The sequence below is a fragment of the Procambarus clarkii genome, chromosome 43, assembly GCF_040958095.1.
Source record: "Procambarus clarkii isolate CNS0578487 chromosome 43, FALCON_Pclarkii_2.0, whole genome shotgun sequence".
NCBI lineage: Eukaryota > Metazoa > Arthropoda > Malacostraca > Decapoda > Cambaridae > Procambarus > Procambarus clarkii.
The window spans coordinates 29,862,201-29,886,971 of record NC_091192.1 but is presented as its reverse complement, the minus strand read 5'-3'; the positions used below and the strand labels follow the sequence as shown (position 1 = coordinate 29,886,971).

General features: G+C 41.8%; 1 protein-coding gene across 1 annotated transcript; it reads left to right on the top strand.

The window, feature by feature from the left end:
• The first annotated feature begins 2,497 nt into the window (after positions 1 to 2,497).
• On the top strand, positions 2,498 to 20,197 carry LOC138349925 (bromodomain-containing protein DDB_G0278469-like). Its single transcript, XM_069299917.1, has 4 exons — positions 2,498 to 2,507; positions 7,183 to 8,303; positions 8,940 to 9,067; positions 19,999 to 20,197. The coding sequence occupies exons 1-4, from the start codon at positions 2,498 to 2,500 to the stop codon at positions 20,195 to 20,197; spliced, it is 1,458 nt and encodes a 485-aa protein (XP_069156018.1).
• Positions 20,198 to 24,771: the final 4,574 nt, after the last annotated feature.

Below are 24,771 nucleotides of genomic sequence, written 5' to 3'. Positions count from 1 at the left end.
TATGTGTACATGTATGTATGAGAATGTGTACATGTATATGTAACATTAATAATTGTGTAACTAGCGTCAAAAGATTGTTGTTTGCTTAGCTAAACGAACTAGAGGGTTCAGTTCCTGAACCGATTATGTGCCTGTGTAATCCTTTACACCACCGCCCACGAGATGGGTATGGGGTGCATAATAAAGAAAGAAATTGAAAATCGTCTTGCAGAGTGTGGCTTAGGGTTCTGTGGCCAGATTCACGAAGCAGTTACGCAAGCACTTACGAACCTGTATATCTTTTCTCAATCTTTGGCGGCTTTGTTTACAATTATTAAACAATTAATGAGCTCCGAAGCACCAGAAGGCTGTTTATAACAATAAGAACAGTTGATTGGGAAGTTTTCATGCTTGTAAACTGTTTAATAAATGTAACCAAAGCCGTCAAAGATTAAGGAAAGATGTACACGTTCTTAAGTACTTGCGTAACTGCTTCGTGAATCTGGCCCCTGGACCTGATAGTTCTTCCGCCCTTCTGCTGTCACCAGTTTATAGACATTCCTCTCTGGCAAATCCACAAGGGCCGTGACGAGGATTCGAACCTGCCTCCGAGAGCATCCCAGACGCCGCCTTAATCGACTGAGTTCGAATCCTCGTCACGGCCCTTGTGGATTTGTTCATTTGATGCATCATGCAATTGTGATTTCTGTGTGTAATTCATCTCTGGCTTTACGAGTTCGCAGACGCTCGTCTCTGGCTTGACGCAGGCGATCCCTCTCTGGCTTCGCGAAGTCGAAGGTGTTGAAAGCAGTCATCGATCTCGCCCACAGCGTCCATGGGAACCATAAACCTTCCTTCTTGGCTCTCTACGATCTGGTTCCATATGTTAGTTTCTGCTCTTTTTTTGGTCTCTTCGTCATATTGTTCGTGGCATGAGGGTCACTGGTCCGGCGAAATGGTAATTCGGCGTGTAAAATTATTTTGATTGGTAGCAATGGAGGTTTAGAAGGAGGGGGGTGGGGGGTGGGGGGGGGGGGGAGTATGTTGGCCAGCGGGCGGCCAACCTGCCCTTGACCTGTGTGGAGTTAATGATGGCTTCAGAGGCGCCGTTCCCGTGAGACAAGGAAAGGTCGTGTATGTGTGTGTGTGGGTGGGTGTACTTACCTAATTGTGCTTGCGGGGGTTGAGCTCTGGCTCTTTGGTCCCGCCTCTCGACCGTCAATCAACAGGTGTACAGATTCCTGAGCCTACTGGGCTCTATCATATCTACACTTGAAACTGTGTATGGAGTCAGCCTCCACCACATCACTTCCTAATGCATTCCATTTGTCAACCACTCTGACACTAAAAAAGTTCTTTCTAATATCTCTGTGGCTCATTTGGGCACTCAGTTTCCACCTGTGTCCCCTAGTGTGTGTGTGTGTGTGTGTGTACTCACCTAGTTGTACTCACCTAGTTGTGCTTGCGAGGGTTGAGCTTTGTCACTTTAGTCCCGCCTCTCAACTGTCAATCAACTGGTGTACAGGTTCCTGAGCCTATTGGGCTCTATCATATCTACATTTGAAACTGTGTATGGAGTCAGCCTCCACCACATCATTGCCTAATGCATTCCTTTATTAACTACTCTGACACTGAAAAAATTCTTTCTAACGTCTCTGTGGCTCATCTGGGTACTAAGTTTCCACCTGTGTCCCCTTGTTCGTGTCCCACCCGTGCTGAAGAGTTTGTCTTTGTCCACCCTGTCAATTCCCCTGAGAATTTTGTAGGTGGTTATCATGTCTCCCCTTACTCTTCTGTTTTCCAGGGATGTGAGGTTCAGCTCCTTTAGCCTTTCCTCGTAGTTCATACCTCATTGTGTGTGTGTGCGCCTCTCTCATCTAAGTCTTTTCTATATCGCCAAGCAAAGATCTGTGTCTCTGCGCTTCATGGATTCATTCTAATGTGTCATAGTTCTTTACGCATATATATATATATATATATATATATATATATATATATATATATATATATATATATATATATATATATAGATATATATATATATATAGGGCATTTTTAATTAAATGAAACATATATATATATATATATATATATATGTATATATATATATATATATATATATATATATATATATATATATATATATATATATATATATATATGCCCTATATATATATATATATATATATAGGGCATTTTTAATTAAATGAAACATATATATATATATATATATATATATATATATATATATATATATATATATATATATGTATATATATATATATATATATATATATATATATATGTATATATATATATATATATATATATATATATATATATAGGGCATTTTTAATTAAATGAAACATATATATATATATATATATATATATATATATATATATATATATATATGTATATATATATATATATATATATATATATATATATATATATATATATATATATTATATATATATATATATATATATATATATATGTGTGTGTGTGGTTGAATATGGATATGGGTAAGGGTAGGGTAGTTAATAGGGTAGGGTACGAAAGGGTAAGTTTAATAATTCGAACACGAATCTTCTCAATATTTCTTACGTTTCTCTTCGCTGTCGAGGGTAATTGAAAAATTAACTCTCCAAAATTCATTTTGTACATTTTTATTTTTGGTCTGGCGCCTAGAAGCGTTTCGTAAGCCTTCTTACATTTCCAAAGACTCGGTTTACACATAACATACATCATGCTTTGTATTTGTTTTGGGTGTTTGCTTGCACAAACAACAGCAGAGCTCCGTCAAGGAACATATAATCTTCAGCCCTCCGGCTGAAGGAACAGATGTCTTCAGCCCTCGGTCCCGCCCATCCCGGGTCCAGTGCTGGTGCTCCCTGCACTGCTTCACCGCGACCTTCAGCCTGTGCCTTAATAGCCAGCTGTACACCACATACACACACCACCAATAATTGTTAACAATGTTTATAAGCGCACAACCCATTCTCCTAAAGTAATTGTACTTGTAACACCTAATTTTGTACATTTGACCAAACAGTTGGTGTAAGTACAATCGTTTTAGGATGTGTAGTAAGCGGTTGAGGCGCATCAAGAGTCTGTTTGAGAGTTCTTGAGCGTTGCTTACTAAAGGTGTCGGGTAATACCCCGAGTCGAGATAAGCGAGTTCCATTAGATTTATAGCTAATTTGTCTCTGCTTAGAACAAGATAGAGGGAGGAGCGGCCAGGCGGGTCACTGGACGACTGTTCCCGCCCGCGTCCGCCGCCGCCCCCGCTGCGTCTCTGAGGCTCGCTTAATATTTATTTTACCTCGTCTGACGCTTGGGAGTCGTTGATAATGCGAGTTTAAAGCTTTTATGGTCGTGGGGGATGGAGGCCACGTTCCAGCCTGTCCCAAAGGCCATGTGAGACAGGCTGGAACGTGGCCTGTCTCAAAGGCCACGTTCCAGCCTGCCGCAAAGGCCACGTTCCAGCCTGTCCCAAAGGCCACGTTCCAGCCTGCCGCAAAGGCTACGTTCCAGCCTGTCCCAAAGGCCACGTTCCAGCCTGCCCCGAAAGCCGTGTTTCAGCCTGCAGGAAGCCCGTGCTGAGACAGGACCACAAGGAGGCAGCAGAGAGTGGAGGGAGGCGTTGCTGTATCTACAAGAGTTACAAGCAGCCAAAACTACCTCGAGCGAACGCACTCAATGCTTCCAATGATTTCAGTCAGACTCACTATGGCTAAATCATATTCACTCCTTTCCAAGTGCTATATAGTCATACTGGCTTAGCGCTTTCTCCTGATAATTATCTTACTTACCTATGCTGGAAATCTGTGAATTTGAAGCGAGCGTATGCACTGAAAATAACTCTTTGGTTAAATATTCAGAATTGGATGGTTTTTAGTCTATTTTCTACGACAGACGCGGTGACTATTGTTGACCAGACCACACACTAGAAGGTGAAGGGACGACGTCGTTTCGGTCCGTCCTGGACCATTCTCAAATCGATTGTGAGAAGGCACAATCGACTTGAGAATGGTCCAGGACGGACCGAAACGTCGTCGTCCCTTCACCTTCTAGTGTGTGGTCTGGTCAACATAATTTAGCCACGTTATTGTGACTCATCGCCTGCACGTGGTGACTATTCATTGAGAAGCGTAGCCAGCATATATATATATATATATATATATATATATATATATATATATATATATATATATATATATATATATATATATATATATATATATATATATATATATATGTCGTTCCTAGTAGCCAGAACGCACTTCTCAGCCTACTATGCAAGGCCCGATTTGCCTAATAAGCCAAGTTTTCCTGAATTAATATATTTTCTCTAATTTTTTTCTTATGAAATGATAAAGCTACCCATTTCATTATGTATGAGGTCAATTTTTTTTTATTGGAGTTAAAATTAACGTAGATATATGACCGAACCTAACCAACCCTACCTAACCTAACCTAACCTATCTTTATAGGTTAGGTTAGGTTAGGTAGCTGAAAAAGTTAGGTTAGGTTAGGTTAGGTAGGTTAGGTAGTCGAAAAACAATTAATTCATGAAAACTTGGCTTATTGAGCAAATCGGGCCTTGCATAGTGGGCCGAGAAGTGCGTTCTGGCTACTAGGTACGACATATATATATATATATATATATATATATATATATATATATATATATATATATATATATATATATATATATATATATATATATATATATATATATATATATATATATATTATTAAATATGACCGAAAAAGTAAGATTAATAATTCTAACACGAATTTTCTCAATCTTTCGTACATTACGCTTCACTGTTGGAGGTAAATCAAAAATCAATTCTCCAAAATTCATTTTTATTTCTAGTCTGACGCGACACGGGCGCGTTTCGTAAAACTTATTACATTTTCAAAGACTTTAGTTCACAAATACACAACTGAATAGAACTTACGTATCTCCGATTTTATATCTACATTTGAGTGAGGTGGAAGGGGTGATGTGGCATTAACACAAGACAGAACAAAGTGTGGTATTAATAGGGTATTAATTTCATCAACACAAGACAGAACAAGAGTATTAATACCCTATTAATACCACACTTTATTCTGTCTTGTGTTAATGCCACATCACCCCTTCCACCTCACTCAAATGTAGATATAAAATCGGAGATACGTAAGTTCTATTCAGTTGTGTATTTGTGAACTAAAGTCTTTGAAAATGTAATAAGTTTTACGAAACGCGCCCGTGTCGCGTCAGACTAGAAATAAAAATGAATTTTGGAGAATTGATTTTTGATTTACCTCCAACAGTGAAAAGAAATGTACGAAAGATTGAGAAAATTCGTGTTAGAATTATTAATCTTACTTTTTCGGTCATATTTAATAATATATGTCTACAGGAAAGACTGCTACCAAAATATACTAATATATATATATATATATATATATATATATATATATATATATATATATATATATATATATATATATATATATATATATATATTCTTCAGTCCCCCCCCCCCCCCCCGTGGACAGGGTTAAAGGTACGTTAGACATCATATAGTGTAGTGAGGTATTAATCACTCAACCACAGAAGGTGACTGTAATGCCTTTACAATGCTAACCAACATTCATGCGTTCTCGTCTGCCTTACATAGACAGAGTTAGAACTCTGTTCTACATCTGATCTGATAGGGGTCTGACGGCTGAGTGAGCAGCGCTCGGGGTTCGTAGTCCTAAGGGTCCGGGTCGATCCCCAACGGAGGTGGAAACAAATGAGCAGAGTTTCTTTCACTCTGATGCTCCTGTTCTAGCGGTAAATAGGTACCTGGGAGTTGGACAGCTGTTACGGGCTGCTTCCTGGGTATATGTGTGTGTATGTGTGAAAATTAGAATTAATTAATTGGACGAAACGTTATGCGTGCTAGTGGCTGTACAAGAATGAAAAAACTCTTGTATTTATAAATAAATAAAATCATATTGTGCAGTAGGTTATTGAGCACTCAACCATAAAATGGTATTAATAATGCCTTGGACCCCCAAAATAGTTTAAAGTCTTGTATTACTAAACTAACCCAAATGACATTAAACAACTTTAAAAAGTAACTGAAGAACCCCATATATATTATCTTGGGCCTAATATATGTTATCATAGACCTAATATTTTGTAAATATATATATATATATATATATATATATATATATATATTTATATATATATATATATATATATATATATATATATATATATATATATATATATATATATATATATATATACATATATATATATATATATATATATATATATATATATATATATATATATATATATATATATATATATATATTCTATTCGAGGCCTAGGAGTGTTTAAAAATTGGTTTTAGGGGGTTTTTGCTTTACGCCATCAACAAAATTAATAATGGCTGCAACAAACCATCTTTTGTACCAGCGACCCAAAGAGACGGTACAAATATTATCATTTTATGTTGGAAAATATCGTTTAATCCCGCGCAGGTTATTGAAGCCCAGCGCCAGATGACAACTGATAATTTGCTTATAGCATCTAATATAGTAGCAAGATACTGTCTGATATGGAGGGGTATATTATGTGTTGCAAGAGCGCTTGCAAACTTGCATAAATGGTATGTGATGGTTGGTTGCAAGGTTTGTGCGAGTGTGGAAGGTCAGGAAGGGGTCGGCTCTCAGGGCTCGAACCCAGACCAGGTTATCTCAAGTCTCCCCCATTATGTGTTCGTGTCTGCTGCCAGTATTCCGGCGCCTTCAGCTCGAGCTTCTCGTGAAAATTTCTTTCGGATTACAAATGCGGCGATAAATTAGTTAATGTAGCGAGTTTCTGACTTTCCGATAAATTGGTTAATGTAGCGAGTTTCTGACTTTCCCTTAACCACAACCCTTATCCCCCAAAATAAGCTTTTGCGATCATATTTAATCGAAGATACAAATTTTGAAAAAAAAAGATTTGCGCGTAATATAAAAGCATGGACTTTTTTTTTTCCTCAATAGTGGCGAAGCTGTTTTTTTTCCCCTGAGAAGCTTTTGCTTGATGAAGATCATTTTCGTTCGGGATTCGCTTCACTTTGTTCGTTGTATCATAAATATAAGAGCTGATAATTCATTTATGATTGTAATTGCCGTTTTTCTTACCTGTAATAGCAATTAGTGTGAACCCGGTCACCTTTAAAGTTCCACACAATTACGGAACATGTTGGGCAGTGCGGGAGTCTGCCTTCACTTTGGCAGACCTGGAGACTAAGCCACAAGCAAACACCACTTTGGCAGACCTGCAGACTAAGCCACAAGCAAACACCACTTTGGCAGACCTGGAGACTAAGCCACAAGCAAACACCACTTTGGCAGACCTGGAGACTAAGCAACAAGCAAACACCACTTTGGCAGACCTGGAGACTAAGCCACAAGCAAACACCACTTTGGCAGACCTGGAGACTAAGCCACAAGCAAACACCACTTTGGCAGACCTGGGGACTAAGCAACAAGCAAACACCACTTTGGCAGACCTGGGGACTAAGCAACAAGCAAACACCACTTTGGCAGACCTGGGGACTAAGCAACAAGTAAACACCACTTTGGCAGACCTGGGGACTAAGCAACAAGCAAACACCACTTTGGCAGACCTGGGGACTAAGCAACAAGCAAACACCACTTTGGCAGACCTGGGGACTAAGCAACAAGCAAACACCACTTTGGCAGACCTGGGGACTAAGCAACAAGCAAACACCACTTTGGCAGACCTGGAGACTAAGCAACAAGCAAACACCACTTTGGCAGACCTGGAGACTAAGCAACAAGCAAACACCACTTTGGCAGACCTGGGGACTAAGCAACAAGCAAACACCACTTTGGCAGACCTGGAGACTAAGCAACAAGCAAACACCACTTTGGCAGACCTGGGGACTAAGCAACAAGTAAACACCACTTTGGCAGACCTGGAGACTAAGCCACAAGCAAACACCACTTTGGCAGACCTGGAGACTAAGCAACAAGCAAACACCACTTTGGCAGACCTGGGGACTAAGCCACAAGCAAACACCACTTTGGCAGACCTGGAGACTAAGCAACAAGCAAACACCACTTTGGCAGACCTGGGGACTAAGGAACAAGTAAACACCACTTTGGCAGACCTGGGGACTAAGGAACAAGTAAACACCACTTTGGCAGACCTGGAGACTAAGCAACAAGCAAACACCACTTTGGCAGACCTGGGGACTAAGCAACAAGTAAACACCACTTTGGCAGACCTGGGGACTAAGCAACAAGTAAACACCACTTTGGCAGACCTGGGGACTAAGCAACAAGCAAACACCACTTTGGCAGGCTTTGAAAATCTTTCATACATAGGGAGAATAAAATTAAATGTTTTGCACAATGTATATATTTTATTTAAAATTTACACATGTATAACTATTTAAAGAGTAACATAAACACAACTTTTTAACTAACAGTAACATAAGCGTACCAATTTAACTGTAAATGACACAACCATAACTAACAAAAAGTAAAACAACCATAATTGACTATGACCGAGTTCGATGCACCGAGGTTCTCCTTAGGTTTGGGACGGTTCTAGTCACATATTTCACTACTCATAACTAGTTAAGTAGTTATCCTTTTGTTACCTTAAGTTAAATACTTATGCTTGTGTTACTTTTAGTTAAATAGTTATGCTTAATAGTTCTTAGGTAATAATTCAAAGGAAATAGTTGCTAGGCAATAGATCCATAGCTGCTAGTTAATACATAACAACTATTATTTACCCTACATGAAAATACATATATATATATATATATATATATATATATATATATATATATATATATATATATATATATAGATATATATATATAATTATGAATCATTTGAGATTCTGTATTTTGTTATAAGCTTGTTAGCAGTTTATGGGTAAAGTATCTACTGGATCTGCTGGACTTTCAACAAGTCAGACCAGATCGCAGACTACAGGTCCCAAAATGGACCCGTACACTGTCAAAAAAGTCCATCCAGGTCACAAAAAAGTTCAGAGGTATGCCACTAGACTAGTCCCAGAACTAAGAGGCTTGAGTTACGAGGTAAAGCTGCGAGAAATGCACCTTACGACACTGGAAAACAGAATAGCCTGTCTATATCTACCCCTATCAATTTCTTTGAGAATATTGTATGTGGTGATCATGTCCCCCCCAACTCTTCTGTCTTCCAGCGACGTGAGGTTTAATTCCCGTAGTCTCTCCTCGTAGCTCATACCTCTCAGCTCGGGTACTAGTCTGGTGGCAAACCTTTGAACCTTTTCCAGTTTGTTCTTATGCTTGACTAGATATGGACTCCATGCTGGAGCCGCATACTCCAGGATTGGTCTGACATATGTGGTATATAATGTTCTGAAAGATTCCTTACACAAGTTTCTAAAGGCCATTCTTATGTTAGCCAACCTGGCATATGCCACTGATGTTATCCTCTTGATATAAGCTTCAGGAGACAGGTCTGGCGTGATATCAACCCCCAGGTCTTTCTCTCTCTCTGACTCTTGAAGTATTTCATCTCCCAAATGATATCTTGTATCTGGTCTCCTGCTCCCTACACCTATCTTCATTACATTACATTTGCTTGGGTTAAACTCTAGCAACCATTTGTTAGACCATTCCTGCAGCTTGTCCAGGTCTTCTTGAAGCCTCAAGCTATCCTCCTCTGTCTTAATCCTTCTCATAATTTTGGCGTCCTCAGCAAACATTGAGAGGAATGAGTTTATACCCTCTGGGAGATCATTTGCGTATATCAGAAACCGGATAGGTCCGAGTACAGAGCCCTGTGGGACTCCACTGGTGACTTTACGCCAATCTGAGATCTCACCTCGCACTGTAACTCTCTGCTTCCTATTGCTTAGGTACTCCCTTATGCACTGGAGCGCCCTACCAGTTACTCCTGCCTGTTTCTCCAGCTTATGCATCAGCCTTTTATGGGGTACTGTGTCAAAGGCGTTCCGCCAGTCCAAAAAAATGCAGTCCGCCCATCCTTCTCTTTCTTGCTTAATCTTTGTCACCTGGTCGTAGAATTCTATTATGCCAGTTAGGCAAGATTTACCCTCCCTGAATCCATGTTGGCGATTTGTCACGAAGTCCCTTCTCTCCAGATGTGTTACCAGGTTTTTTCTCACAATCTTCTCCATCACCTTGCATGGTATACAAGTCAAGGACACTGGCCTGTAGTTCAGTGCCTCTTGTCTGTCGCCCTTTTTGTATATTGGGACCACATTCGCCGTCTTCCATATTTCTGGTAGGTCTCCCGTCTCCAGTGACCTACATACACTATGGAGAGTTGCAAGCAAAGTGCCTCTGCACACTCTTTCAGTACCCATGGTGAGATCTGGTTCCTGGTTCTCTGGTATCTCTCTCTGCTTTCTGGTGTTCTGTTATTCCGGAAGTTCCTCCACGCCCTTTTGTTCAGTCCCCTTGCTTCCATACATGCCCTATTAAACCATGGATAATGGTATAAGTTGTGTGTGTGTGTGTGTGTGTGTGTGTGTGTGTGTGTGTGTGTGTGTGTGTGTGTGTGTGTGTGTGTGTGTGTGTGTGTGTGTGTGTGTGTGTGTGTGTACTCACCTAGTTGTACTCACCTAGTTGTGCTTGTGGGGGTTGAGCTCTGGCTCTTTGGTCCCGCCTCTCAACTGTCAATCAACAGGTGTACAGGTTCCTGAGCCTATTGGGCTCTATCATATCTACACTTGAAACTGTGTATGGAGTCAGCCTCCACCACATCACTTCCTAATGCATTCCATTTGTCAACCACTCTGACACTAAAAAGGTTATTTCTAATATCTCTGTGGTTCATTTGGGCACTCAGTTTTCACCTGTGTCCCCTAGTGCGTGTGTCCCTTGTGTTAAACAGCCTGTCTTTATCAACCCTGTCAATTCCCTTGAGGATCTTGAATGTGGTGATCATGTCCCCCCTAACTCTTCTGTCTTCTAACGAAGTGAGGTTTAATTCCCGTAGTCTCTCCTCGTAGCTCATACCTCTCAGCTCGGGTACTAGTCTGGTGGCAAACCTTTGAACCTTTTCCATTTTAGTCTTATGCTTGACTAGATATGGACTCCATGCTGGTGCCGCATACTCCAGGATTGGTCTGACATATGTGGTATATAATGTTCTGAAAGATTCCTTACACAAGTTTCTAAAGGCCGTTCTTATGTTAGCCAACCTGGCATATGCTGCTGCTGTTATCCTCTTGATATGAGCATCAGGGGACAGGTCTGGCGTGATATCAACCCCCAGGTCTTTCTCTCTCTCGGACTCTTGAAGTATTTCATCTCCCAAGTGATACCTTGTATCTGGTCTCCTGCGTCCTACCCCTATCTTCATTACATTACATTTGCTTGGATTAAACTTTAACAGCCATTTGTTCGACCATTCCTGCAGCTTGTCCAGGTCTTCTTGCAGCCTCAAGCTGTCCTCCTCTGTCTTAATCCTTCTCATAATTTTGGCGTCGTCAGCAAACATTGAGAGGAAGGAGTCTATACCCTCCGGGAGATCATTTACGTATATCAGAAACAGGATAGGTCCAAGTACAGAGCCCTGTGGGACTCCACTGGTGACTTCACGCCAGTCTGAGGTCTCACCCCTCACTGTAACTCTCTGCTTCCTATTGTTTAGGTACTCCCTTATCCACTGGAGCGCCCTACCAGTTATCTCCTGCCTGTTTCTCCAGCTTATGCATCAGCCTTTTATGGGGTACTGTGTCAAAGGCTTTCCGACAGTCCAAAAAAATGCAGTCCGCCCACCCTTCTCTTTCTTGTTTAATCTTTGTCACCTGATCATAGAATTCTATCAATCCTGTAAGGCAAGATTTACCCTCCTTGAACCCATGTTGATGGGTTGTCACGAAGTCTCTTCTCTCCAGATGTGTTACTAGGTTTTTTCTCACAATCTTCTCCATCACCTTGCATGGTATACAAGTTAAGGACACTGGCCTGTAGTTCAGTGCCTCTTGTCTGTCACCCTTTTTGTATATGTGTGTGTGTGTGGGTGTGTGTGTGTGTGTGTGTGTGTGTGTGTGTGTGTGTGTGTGTGTGTGTGTGTGTGGTGTGTGTGTGTGTGTGTGTGTGTGTGTGTGTGTGTGTGTGTGTGTGTGTGTGTGTGTGTGTGTGTGTGTGTGAGCGTGAGTGTGAGTGTGTGAGAGACATCTCTCCCATTTCTTCACTATCACCCTCTGATCAGCTTAGGTCTTTAAACTAGATAAAATTACCTCACTGCTCATTTATCAGCTCTAGAATATGTCTACCATTTTTAAATGGGAGCACCGTGAATATTACGGTGCTTTAATTTGTACTAATATATCGATTTAGGCCTATTGTCTTGTGTATGACCCTCTGTCCTGCGTGGCAGTGAATACCAGCATTATCCTCACTTTAATAAGACATAATCGAAATCCTCAGATTAGGCAAAATTGTAATTAATTTTGTCAATTAAAATTTTAATAATAACAATTTTGACCGGATTGGTCGAATCCGTAAGACCTACGACGCAATCAGTGAGAGGACGGGTTGCAAGGGGCAGAAGTCAGGGGATTTGGTTGCAAGTTGTGGGAGAGCATCAGGACTTTGCGCGTTGCTACAGCTGTCGTGACCTCTGGGTAATTGCTGACCTCCCGGAGGTGACCTGCCGTGGCTGAGAGGTCAACAAGGGTTGACCTCCAAGTGTGGCGAGTAGCACCTTCACTCTTCTTAAAGTTTAGCTGTTTGCTAGGCGGCGTAGAGTGATAGTACTCCAGCACTCGGGAGAGTACACACACACACACATACACCCTCAGCTATTCTACCTCCCTCTGGCAGGTATTTTTATTATGAGTACAACAAAAGTTCCATATTTTATTTTGATAGGATGAAAAGGCTTTAAATATTACCTGTTACTAAGCCGCAACAACTCTTAAGTGATTCTGTGTCGAAGTGGTGATTGCAATTTCACATCTTCAACCAACCAACCCCCCATTCACCCCCCCCCCACCCCCCATTCCCCCCCCCCCCCTCACGCTCTCCCCCCCCCCCTCCCCATCAATATAACGTTGCATGCCTGGTTCAATATTTAATGTCCGTGATGCTTGCAACAAGTTTTGGCAAGCAGCCTTCACCAGAACACGTCTGATGTTCCCCGTTCACGCGATACACAGATCAGACAGCTCTGTTGGTTTTTGAGATGCTGGGAGCCCCATCCCAGGTGCCTGGGATGGGGGCGGCGCCGGGGTGAATCCTCCACTCAACCGTGGGTTATTTTTTTTTCTGAGGTATTTTCAAATACTGTAGCTTGTTTTTCTTGTACGTTTTATATATATATATATATATATATATATATATATATATATATATATATATAACTCAAGCGTTGGGGAAATGTATAATGTTGTGTATGATGGGTGTGAAGAACGCTGTAGGGGGATCAGAATTTCGTTTAGTTCGTTCGTTGTATTCTACACACCCATCCTCTGATTGGCTGTGTGTGGACCCCCCCAGTGTTAATTCTGTGGGTGGTAGTGGTGATAGCCCCCATACCCATCTCATGGGTGGTAGTGGACCCCATACCCAATTTATGGGTGGTAGTGGACCCCATACCCATCCTGTGAGTGGTACTGGACCCCATAACTATCCTGTGAGTGGTAGTGGACCCCATACCCATCCTGTGAGTGGTAGTGGACCCCATACCCATCCTGTGAGTGGTAGTGGACCCCATACCCATCCTGTGGGCGGCAGTGGGAACCCATACCCATCCTGTGGGCGACAGTGGGAACCCATACAGTCCATTGGGGGTCACTGAACGTGGGGGTCACTGAACGTGGGGGTCACTGAACGTGGGGGTCACTGAACGTGGGGGTCACTGAACGTGAGGGTCACTGAACGTGGGGGTCACTGAACGTGAGGGTCACTGAACGTGAGGGTCACTGAACGTGAGAGTCACTGAACGTGGGGGTCACTGAACGTGAGGGTCACTGAACGTGAGAGTCACTGAACGTGGGGGTCACTGAACGTGAGGGTCACTGAACGTGGGGGTCACTGAACGTGAGGGTCACTGAACGTGGGGGGTCACTGAACGTGGGGGTCACTGAACGTGGGGGTCACTGAACGTGAGGGTCACTGAACGTGGGGGTCACTGAACGTGAGGGTCACTGAACGTGAGGGTCACTGAACGTGAGAGTCACTGAACGTGGGGGTCACTGAACGTGAGGGTCACTGAACGTGAGAGTCACTGAACGTGGGGGTCACTGAACGTGAGGGTCACTGAACGTGGGGGTCACTGAACGTGAGGGTCACTGAACGTGAGGGTCACTGAACGTGAGAGTCACTGAACGTGGGGGTCACTGAACGTGAGGGTCACTGAACGTGAGAGTCACTGAACGTGGGGGTCACTGAACGTGAGGGTCACTGAACGTGGGGGTCACTGAACGTGGGGGTCACTGAACGTGGGGGTCACTGAACGTGAGGGTCACTGAACGTGAGAGTCACTGAACGTGGGGGTCACTGAACGTGGGGGGGTCACTGAACGTAAGGGTCACTGAACATGGGGGTCACTGAACGGAGTGGGTCACTGAACGTGGGGGGGGGTCGTTGAACGTGGGGGGGGGTCACTGAACGTGTTGGGGGTCACTGAATGTTCGGGAGTCACTGAACGTGGGAGGAGGGTAGTAACTGAACGTGAAGTGAACTGAACGTTCACTGAATTATTTCATGAGAAGGTGAAGCATAAATATGAACGAGTTTAGGTGGCTATAAATATAGGCTGCCTTGTATGAGTCAATAGACCTCCTGCAGTTTGATTAATAATATTGTTTGAGTACCGACTCCTCGAAGAAACATCTCCTCCACCTGGTAAACAATGTCCTCTTTGAGAAGAAAGAATCGAGCTAACTTACCATAGAAGACAACTCCGATTCCAATATTTGATGACTTGATTATACCAAATCAGATCAGATTAAAGAATTTTAATCATAAAATGTGGTGCATTTATAATTGTGCAAATTTACACTCAAAAAAGTACAGTACATTAACCACATAAGAGTGTCACAAATATGAGCATAGTACGAAGGCATTGCCAGCAAAATAAGACACTTAATCCGTAATAACGTTTAGAAACTATTGCATTACAGGCTGGACCTTACATGGCCATGACTATGGAGAGAGAGAGAACGACAACGAGGTGAGTGACGGGGGGGGGGGGGGCGTCTGACAGCTGAGTGGACAGCGCTCGGTATTCGTAGTCCTGAGATTCCGGGCTCGATCCCCAGTGGAACCGGAAACAAATGGGCAGATTTTTTTTTTTACCCTAATGCCCCCTGTTCATCTAGCAGTAAATAGGTACCTGGGAGTTAGACAGCTGCTTCTGGTTGCTTCCTAGGGGAAGGGGGGAGGTGTAACAAAAAGGAGGCCTAGTCGAGGACCGGGCCGCGGGACCCCGAAATCATCTCAAGATAACCTCAAGAAGAAGAAGATGGTGGTTTTGAAGAAATACTCAGACTGGGCAGAGAGAGAACCGAGTAATAGATCTTATGTCCCCCACTCATGTCGAGGGCATAACGTCGACATGAGTAATGTCCCCACTCATGTCGAAGAAACTATCGTGTTACATCACAGTTTATACATATCTTAGGTAGTTAAGAAGAGGCTAGACGGGAGGAAGGGCACGCGGGTCTTAACATCAGCGTCATAGAGAACAATAATTTCGTATCATCTATTTTTTCCCCTCAAGGAGTAACCCGGAACACGTTCTGAAATTGGCAATAAGGCAGCGGAGGGTGTGACCCAAGCCTGGAATAGAGATAAAATCGGGCATGAGAGTGAAAGGCAGGTGGACGCAGGGGGAAAGTGACGGTGAAGCTGAGACTTGCATCGAAAGCTTGGGTATTGGGAAGGGAAAAGTGACGGTAAAGCAGAGAGTTGCATCGACAGCTTGGGTATTGGGAAGGGAAAAGTTCTGAGGTCCTGTGACAATATCAACAAACTTTATTTACAAAAGTTCCTGTTGATGATATTCTTGATTACTTTACTCGTGAATTAATGAACTATGTATCTGTCTTCTGATATCATTGTCAATCTTATAAAACTTTGTATAAAAGGATGTAAAATGTACTTTTAATAGTGAGTATTATGTAAAGACTTTTGGAATGACAATTGGGAATCCATTATTTCCATTGCTTTCAATCTTGTATATGATTTTTTTAAAGACATCTGTTTGCAAAATTACCTGTGGAATCATTTCATGGTTTAGGTGGAATGATTCCACCAGGTAGGTTTAGGACTACTTACGTACCTGCTGACGATTTCGGGGATCAGTGTCCCCGCGGCCCGGTCTTTGACAAGGCCTTTTGGTTGCTGGTTTGATCAACCAGGCTGTTTGATGTGGCTGCCAGCAGCCTAGTTGATCAGGTATTCTTTGAAAGGTACCTGTCGAGTTCTCTTTTGAACACGGCAAGAGGTGGGCCAGTTATGCCCCGAATGTGTAGGAGAAGAGTATTGAAAAGTCTTGGGCCTTTAATGTTGATTGAGTTCTCACTCAGCGTACTTATTGCATCTCTGCTCTTCAGTTGGGCTATTTTGCACATCCTGCCTTGCCTTTTGGTCTCATGTCGTGTTTTTTTTTCTGTGTGCAGATTTGGAACTAATCCTTCTAATGCTTTCCAATGCTGTTGATATTTTATGTATTTGACTATCTGATGTAAATTCAGATGAACCTTTAGCAATAAATGATCATGTCATCTCTTCGATAATTTTCATTTATCAAAAAATTGATAAATGTCTGCCATTTTTAGATATCCTAATTCATAGGGAAGATTTTTCTCTAAAGTTTAGTGTTTACAGAAAACATGCCAACAATTTATCATATGGTTATTATTTCTCTAGACATATATATAGTGTTAAAAATCTCTTTTTATTCCTTCGTGTATCTAAGAGCATCGGGAATTGTTAGTTCTGAGTTTTTAGATAAGGGCTTTGAAAATATTGATTCTATTGGTTTCAAGCTTTGTTATCCAGGAAGTTTATTGGAAGCTTGTCGTAGAATCTATACAGTATACCTAGGTCATAGAAGTATTTGTGTGTACGTCTGATGCCATACTACTTGTGTAAAGGAGGAAATGTATATGTTTATCTCTCAGAATGTTCGGTAATATGTTTATTGTTTGTGATGTGTGTCTATGTATGTATTAACACGATGTACTGAACGGGGTGAGAATAGCTTGAGCTACCTCATCCCTTTGTGTGTATTTTACCTCAATAAACTTATTTCAATTTCAATTGTCGTAGAAAACTTCAACATGCTTGTTATAAGAGCATCAGCATTGAAAAATGTCGATCAAAAAACTGTTATGCTTATCATATTTTCCTGGACTCGAAAATATTGTTAAGACCTCGAAAGTTCTTTTTATGTACATATGGTGTTAAATTATGAAATTACTATTTGAAAATTATTAGTTTGAAACAACGCTGGTAATGATAAATGTATCTTTACAAAATACCATGTAAAAGACTGTAATACATTTTATATAAATCATTCTAAAGATTTAAAATGTTGAATTTTACTGCCATAAATCTTTTGTAAGAAGTGGTCGATTATCTAATGCTTATTTGTTCATTTGTAAGAAAATGTTCACCAAATTAATTGGGAGAGATCTTCTTCAATAACAAATTGTAAAAACATGTTCAATTGAAACATTATTGAATTTGCTTTAATACAAATTACAAAACCATACACTATGAATATTAGTAATGGTTGGTACAATTTTTATCCATTTTTTAATTTACAAATTAAAAACGAGCTTTGCAAGATGATTAATACACCGAGGTTCCATTAGGGCTTTTAAGAACTCACATGTATTGGTCATTAGGTCTTCTGCAGTGTGATCTTGGGTGGTTATAGATAGGAATTGGGTGGTTATAGATAGGAGCTGCCTCGTATGGGCCAATAGGCCTTCTGCAGTTACCTTTATTCTTATGTTCTTATCTTATGTTCATGAACCAATATTACAACGGCATTATTTTACACCTCACCCAGTCATAATGGCTTGGGACTTTCTCGTGATAATTCCCTCCCTCCTCACCCCTCACCTTCCCGCTTATATATTTAAGTGCTGTAATTTATTGATTGTTATCTTAAAAATGTGTTAATTGACACGAACGTCTTCAAGTCTTTTTATTGTTTCATCTTTCTTTCGTGATTAAATATTTGTAAATATTTTCTTCATGGTTATATATTTTCTCTTTTTCATCTCTTGTTAATTTTTTTCGTGATTTACACACACACACACACACACACACACACACACACACACACACACACACACACACACACACACACACACACACACACACACACACACACAGATATAAATCAATAAATAAAGATACAAATAAAGATATCCAAATATAAATCAATAAATATATAAATGTTGACAAACTCAGTAAGGTGTTCCTGCTCTTACCAACTTGGGATAAAACGATCAGTGGAAAATCAACGTGCCGTGTTAGCGTCCTTAAAGCCCATCCACAGGGCTTCGAAAATCTGTCAAGTGTCTTTTGAAGACGGCAGCATCAAGAGGATGAGCCGCCTCCGCCCCCACATTTCTTCACTCTTTCTTGACTGATGAATGCCTCTTGTGTGTCCTCTTGGATAGGGAGTATATAACGTCCTCTCTCTCTCTTGACAGTCAAGAGTCCAATAGAGAGCCTTCCCATCCTCGAAGGAATGATATAAGCGACTTCCGGTTTCTTTGAGCTGCTTGCTAACAGATTCTTAGAGGCTGAGCGTGTCTGTGTCCAGACACTGTGTCTGTGTCTGTGTCCAGACTATCTTTGTCCACCTGTAGCTTCTTGGTAAAGTTGTCGTGGTAAGGCTCTCAAAAATACTCTTAATTCCTCCAGCATTTTAGAAATGGCTGGTCAACACTCGGTTGGTAAATGGAATGTTACTCTTTTTAAAAGCCGAGCTAAATCTTGCGGTGTACTTAAGAAGTTAATAGCGATTTATAACGATTTTCTCGAAATAATAAACGTGTAATACCGATAACAATTATACAATCCTTATATAACAATTATAGAAGGGGTTGGATCATTGCAACAATTATGCAATCTTTTTAAAACAAATATGCAATAAATTTCATAACAATTATACAATCCTAATAATAATTATACAAATCCAATAAGTTATACAAGCCTCGCTAAAGAATTACATAAATCTCAGATACGAATTATACAATCACCACATAATGATACAACTCTTATCAACAATTATATAATTCTCTTACAACAGTTATAGAAACCTCGCCTAATAGTTATACAACCATTAGGTAACAGGTATACAATCATCACTCAGCAATTCTACACTCCTATCAACAGTTATATAATTATCGCTTAGCAATTCCGCAATCTTCACATAACAATTATTCAACCTATCAGCATATCATCGCATAACCACCATACAATCACCTCATAACAATCGTACAATCATAGCACAACAATCATACGAGCCTCACAACATGGGTACGGTGTAGGACATTATGGGTGAACGGCCTGAATGATTTCGCTCGCTCACTGAAATGATAAATTAAGGATTCTTTATTTTTTTACTTATAACATTTATATGAGTGAATACAACACAGAGACACGAGTGAATACAACAAAAAGACACGAGTGAATACAACACAGAATACAATACCCAGTGTTCAAAAATGATTATACGATTAAGTCCATGTTAATTAAGAACTCGCCCTCGTTGGTAGCAGGTTGTGTGTACTCCATCCTCTGTAATGAGTGTGCATGTGTTTACATCGGCCAGACAGGTAAGTCTCTTTCCTCGAGTTTAAAACAACATTCGTATGCTATTTGTACAGCCCAGCACTCCAGTGCTTTGTTTTTACATTCCAGTTTATGGAATTCCGCTTGCAAGGTGTCTTTAGTGGTAACCTTCTTTTGTGTCTTTTGATGTCAGACGTCTGCAGCAGCTGAAGGAGGCATTCGAGCAGAATTCTGTGTTAACTTTCACTTACGAGATGGAGAATAATGAGAAGCTGCTGTTTCTAGATGTAACAGTCAGGGATAGGAACGGAGGCTTGCACACTGCAGTCTACACTACACATAAGGGGCATAACTGGCCGACCCCTCACAGTGTTCAAGAGAGAACTGGATAAGCACCTCCAAAGGATACCTGATCAACCAGGCTGTGACTCGTACGTCAGGCTGCGAGCAGCCGCGTCCAACAGCCTGGTTGATCAGTCCGGCAACCAGGAGGCCTGGTCGACGACCGGGCCGCGGGGACGCTAAGCCCCGGAAGCACCTCAAGGTAAGGTACACTAAGGAAACAAACATAGGAATGTGCCTCAATGCCAATAGTGACTGCCCAGACAGGTACAAGAGGAGTGTTGTCAATGCTTACGTCGACCGGGCTCTCAGTCACAGCTCAGGATGGAAGCAAGTCGATGAAGAACTCTGTAGGGTAAGGCAGGTTCTAGTCAACAACGGCTTCTCTAACGGTTATGTTGAAGATGTCATAAAAGAAAGGTGAAACGCCATGTAATCTCTGAAGAGTCAACTAGCACAACACTTGTGCCCCTTATTAGACTGTTTTACAGGAACTTCTTTTCGACGGCTCATAAAACGGAGGAAAGTGTCCTGAAAGATATTATTAATAGGAACGTTATTCCTACAGACACAAATCAGAAAATACAATTGACAATATACTACAAAAACAAAAAAAACGGCCAACCTACTCATGAAAAAATTCCCCAGACACTAAACAGAACGCCTTGAAGGAAACCAACGTCGTCTATGCCTTCACATACCCACTTGGGGACTGTCAGCCCCAAAGATCTCAGTATATAGGCAAGACAACAACGTCTCTTTCCAGGCGATTAACAATGCATAAGCAACAGGGCTCCATCAAGGAACATATAATCTCCTCTCACAACCAGACCATCACCAGAGAAATCTAAACAAGCAACACAGAAATCATTGATAGATACAGCGATAGCAGGAGACTCGACATCAGCGAGGCACTACACATCAAAAAGTCAACACCAGCAATCAACAGCCAATTACTGCATAACTATATTCTACCCACTTCAAGACCCCGAACCAATATAGAAGCAGCAAGAGAAAGTATGGGCCAAAAGGCCTTCTGTAGTTACTTCCATTCTTATGTTTTCATATCCAATTTATTCCCACCTCACCCAAAACTTTTGTGTCATATCACCTCACCCAAAACAAATATAAGCATGATATATGTTATGTATAAACCAAGTCTTTGAAAATGTAAGAAGCCTTACGAAACGCTTTAAGGCATCAGAACAAAATCCTCAAGTCCTGACGATGGTCCTCAAGCATATATGCGACTGAAAACTCCACACCCCAGAAGTGACTCGAACCCAGACCACCAGGAGCACAATGCAACTGGGGAACATGGTACCTTAACTGCTTGACCATCAGTGACTGTACAAAAGACGATGGTAGCCGAGGCTAATTCCCCATCGTCCCGACGGCACTTTGATGGTAATCTTTTTGAGGTTATCTTCAGATGATTTCGGGGCTTTAGTGTCCCCGCGGCCCGGTCCTTGACCAGGCCTCCAGGAAGCAGCCCGTGACAGCTGACTGACACCCAGATACCTATTTTACTGGCTAGGTAACAGGGGCATAGGGTGAAAGAAACTCTGCCTATTGTTTCTCGCCGGCGCCCGGGATCGAACCCGGGACCACGGGATCAGTAATCCAGTGTACTGTCCGCTCGGCCGACCGGCTCCCGGGCATAGTTATTTCATCGAATCACCTCATTTTGTGGGGCCACGTGAGCAACACAAATGCGAACAAGCTTGAATGGTTCCCAAGCCAATACGCAACTGAAAACTCCACACCCCAGAAGTGACTCGAACCCAGACCACCAGGAGCACTATGTAACTGGTGTACATGGTACCTTAACTGCTTGACCATCAGTGTTCGTACAAATGATGGTCAAGTGGTCTTTTGTACAGTCACTGATGGTCAAGCAGTGACTGTACATGGTTAAGGTCATAGTTAAGGTACCATGTACACCAGTTGCATTGTGTTCCTGGTGGTCTGGGTTCGAGTCACTTCTGGGGTGTGGAGTTTTCAGTCGCGTATATGCTTGAGGACCATTCAAGCTTGTTCGCATATATATATATATATATATATATATATATATATATATATATATATATATATATATATATATATATATATATATACATATATATACACACACCCTCCTCTCTCTCTCTCTCTCTCTCTCTCTCTCTCTCTCTCTCTCTCTCTCTCTCTCTCTCTCTCTCTCTCTCTCTCTCTCTCTCTCTCTCTCTCTCTCTCTCTCTCTCTCTGTCTCTCTCTCTCTCTCTCTCTCTCTCTCCCATACTCTCACCCTCCCTCTCTCCCGCCTGCTCCTCTGGCGGTGCCATGTGTCTGTTTCACATATAACACTCTCCGGGCACTGGTATGTAATCTTCGCGCTTATTAAAGGCTAACATAAAAAAAAATCCCAGAGTTGAGCATCGCTTGAAACCATCAAGCTGTCTCACAAATCTTGTTGGTGGAAATCCAGTCCATCTTGAAACGGCTGCCTCTCCTCAGGGTGAAGCTCACGAGGTTTCTGCTGGGGGCTTTCTCCCGCCCCTCGGAGGCCTTGGAAATGTAGCTAGATTGGGCCAGTGTTATTATGGTATCTTGAATTCACATCACTTACATGTAATGTGTCTCTAATGTGAGGATAGGAAACGTACGCGCCCGTGTGTGTGTGTGTGTGTGTGTGTGTGTGTGTGTGTGTGTGTGTGTGTGTGTGTGTGTGTGTGTGTGTGTGTGTGTGTGTGTGTGTGTTTGTGTATGTGTGTGTGTGTGTGTCTTCCAGGATGTCTTCCAGGCACATGTTCGGTGCCTGGAAGACATCTTAATCATCAATCATCCTGAGTGGCACATCTTTGCTGTCTGAATCTTTTACACATTTAACTGACAACTCGTGTGTGTAATTTACCTCCTTTACACACAGGAATCACAATAGCGTGATGCATCAAATGAACAAATCCACAAGGGGCCGTGACGAGGGTTCGAACCCTCGTCACGGCTCCTTGTGGATTTGTTCATTTACCTCCTTTGCCCTCACAACTCCCTTTGACGTGGCGGTAGCACGCTCGTCCTTACCTCGCCAGCGACTTTGTCCAGGTTCGAGCCTTATTTTTAACTATAATAACTATTTTTTAACTATCTACTATCTAGCGAACCCACAGGCTAGAACGGGCCTGCATTAAACAGCGGGGGAAGAAGACCCTGCTTGACCCTGCTTGAGGGGCTTGACATGCTCAACCTTGAGCCTTGACAAGCTCAACAGGGGCTTGACCCTGGTTAAGGGGCTTGACAAGCTCAACCTTGAGGCTTGACAAGCTCAACCTTGAGGCTTGACAAGCTCAACAGGGGCTTGACCCTGCTTAAGGGGCTTGACAAGCTCAACAGAGGCTTGACCCTGCTTGAGGGGCTTGACAAACTCAACCTGAGGCTTGACAAGCTCAACAGGGGCTTGACCCTGCTTAAGGGGCTTGACAAGTTCAATCTTGGTGCTTGACAAGCTCAACAGGGGCTTGTCCCTGCTTGAGGGGCTTGACAAGCTCAACCTTGTCTGTTTTTTTTAATAACCGGCACTCAGTTATTTTTTTACAACATCTATATTCATGTTTATGTGCTGCTGATGGCTTAAATTCAACGGGTATCTGGAGGTTAGTGGTACACACCGTTCCATGTCTTCTCCTTCAGATTCTTTAAGATGTTTTTGGTCAACAGGAGGAGTGCTACTGATCTGTTTTTCTTATTACATTATCTCAATCCCATTGCTTTGGCTTTATTTGGGATGAGCTAAAGCAGGGGGGTGGGGTTCCATGCCGGTGTTGTACACTTTATTACTGGTCTCACGGTGAAGGATGTCCTGGTATGTCTATTTCTCTAGGTTCCTGAACAGTGGAATAATGGTCCTCAACTTTGCATGTCTCTCGTGGAGTTATGTCTTCCTGTTCTCAGCTTCGCTGTTAAATCTCCAGTGACCCCCCAGATCCATTGGTAAGACCCCCCTGACCCCAGCTGCACTGGTACGACCCCCTGACCCCCAGCTGCACTGGTAAGACCCCCTGACCCCAGCTCCACTGGTACTTCCCCCTGACTCCAGCTCCACTGGTAAGACCCCCTGACCCCCATCTGCACTGGTAAGACCCCCTGACCCCAGCTCCACTGGTACTTCCCCCTAACCCCAGCTGCACTGGTAAGACCCCCTGATCCCCAGCTCCACTGGTACCTTCCCCCTGACCCCAGCTGCACTGGTAAGACCCCAGCAGACCTCCACTAACAACATTCAACATTTATATTGTATATGAACGTGGAATAAAATCCAAAACGTATTTGCTCCTATGTGTAATGTATATATATATATTTTAGATGAGGAGTCGGGAGGGCAGCAGCCTGCACGCTGGGCTCAGCTTGGTCATGCATGACATTTGGTTTGTCTATGGAATTAAGATTTCTATCTTAGATGATAGCCTTTATCCACGCATTTAGTACTGACGTCACTTTAGCCTAAACATTTAATATATTTTGAACAGTAAAATCTATTATTATTATTAATATATATATATATAAATATATATATATATATATATATATATATATATATATATATATATATATATATATATATATATATATATATATATATATATATATA

Bases quoted from the DNA above. Each gene is read 5' to 3' on its own strand.
- LOC138349925 (XM_069299917.1), top strand. The intron at 8,304-8,939 runs GTAAACACCACT...GCTTGTTAGCAG, and splicing joins ACCTGGGGACTAAGCAACAA to TTTATGGGTAAAGTATCTAC. The intron at 9,068-19,998 runs GTATGCCACTAG...TTTTGATGTCAG, and splicing joins GGTCACAAAAAAGTTCAGAG to ACGTCTGCAGCAGCTGAAGG.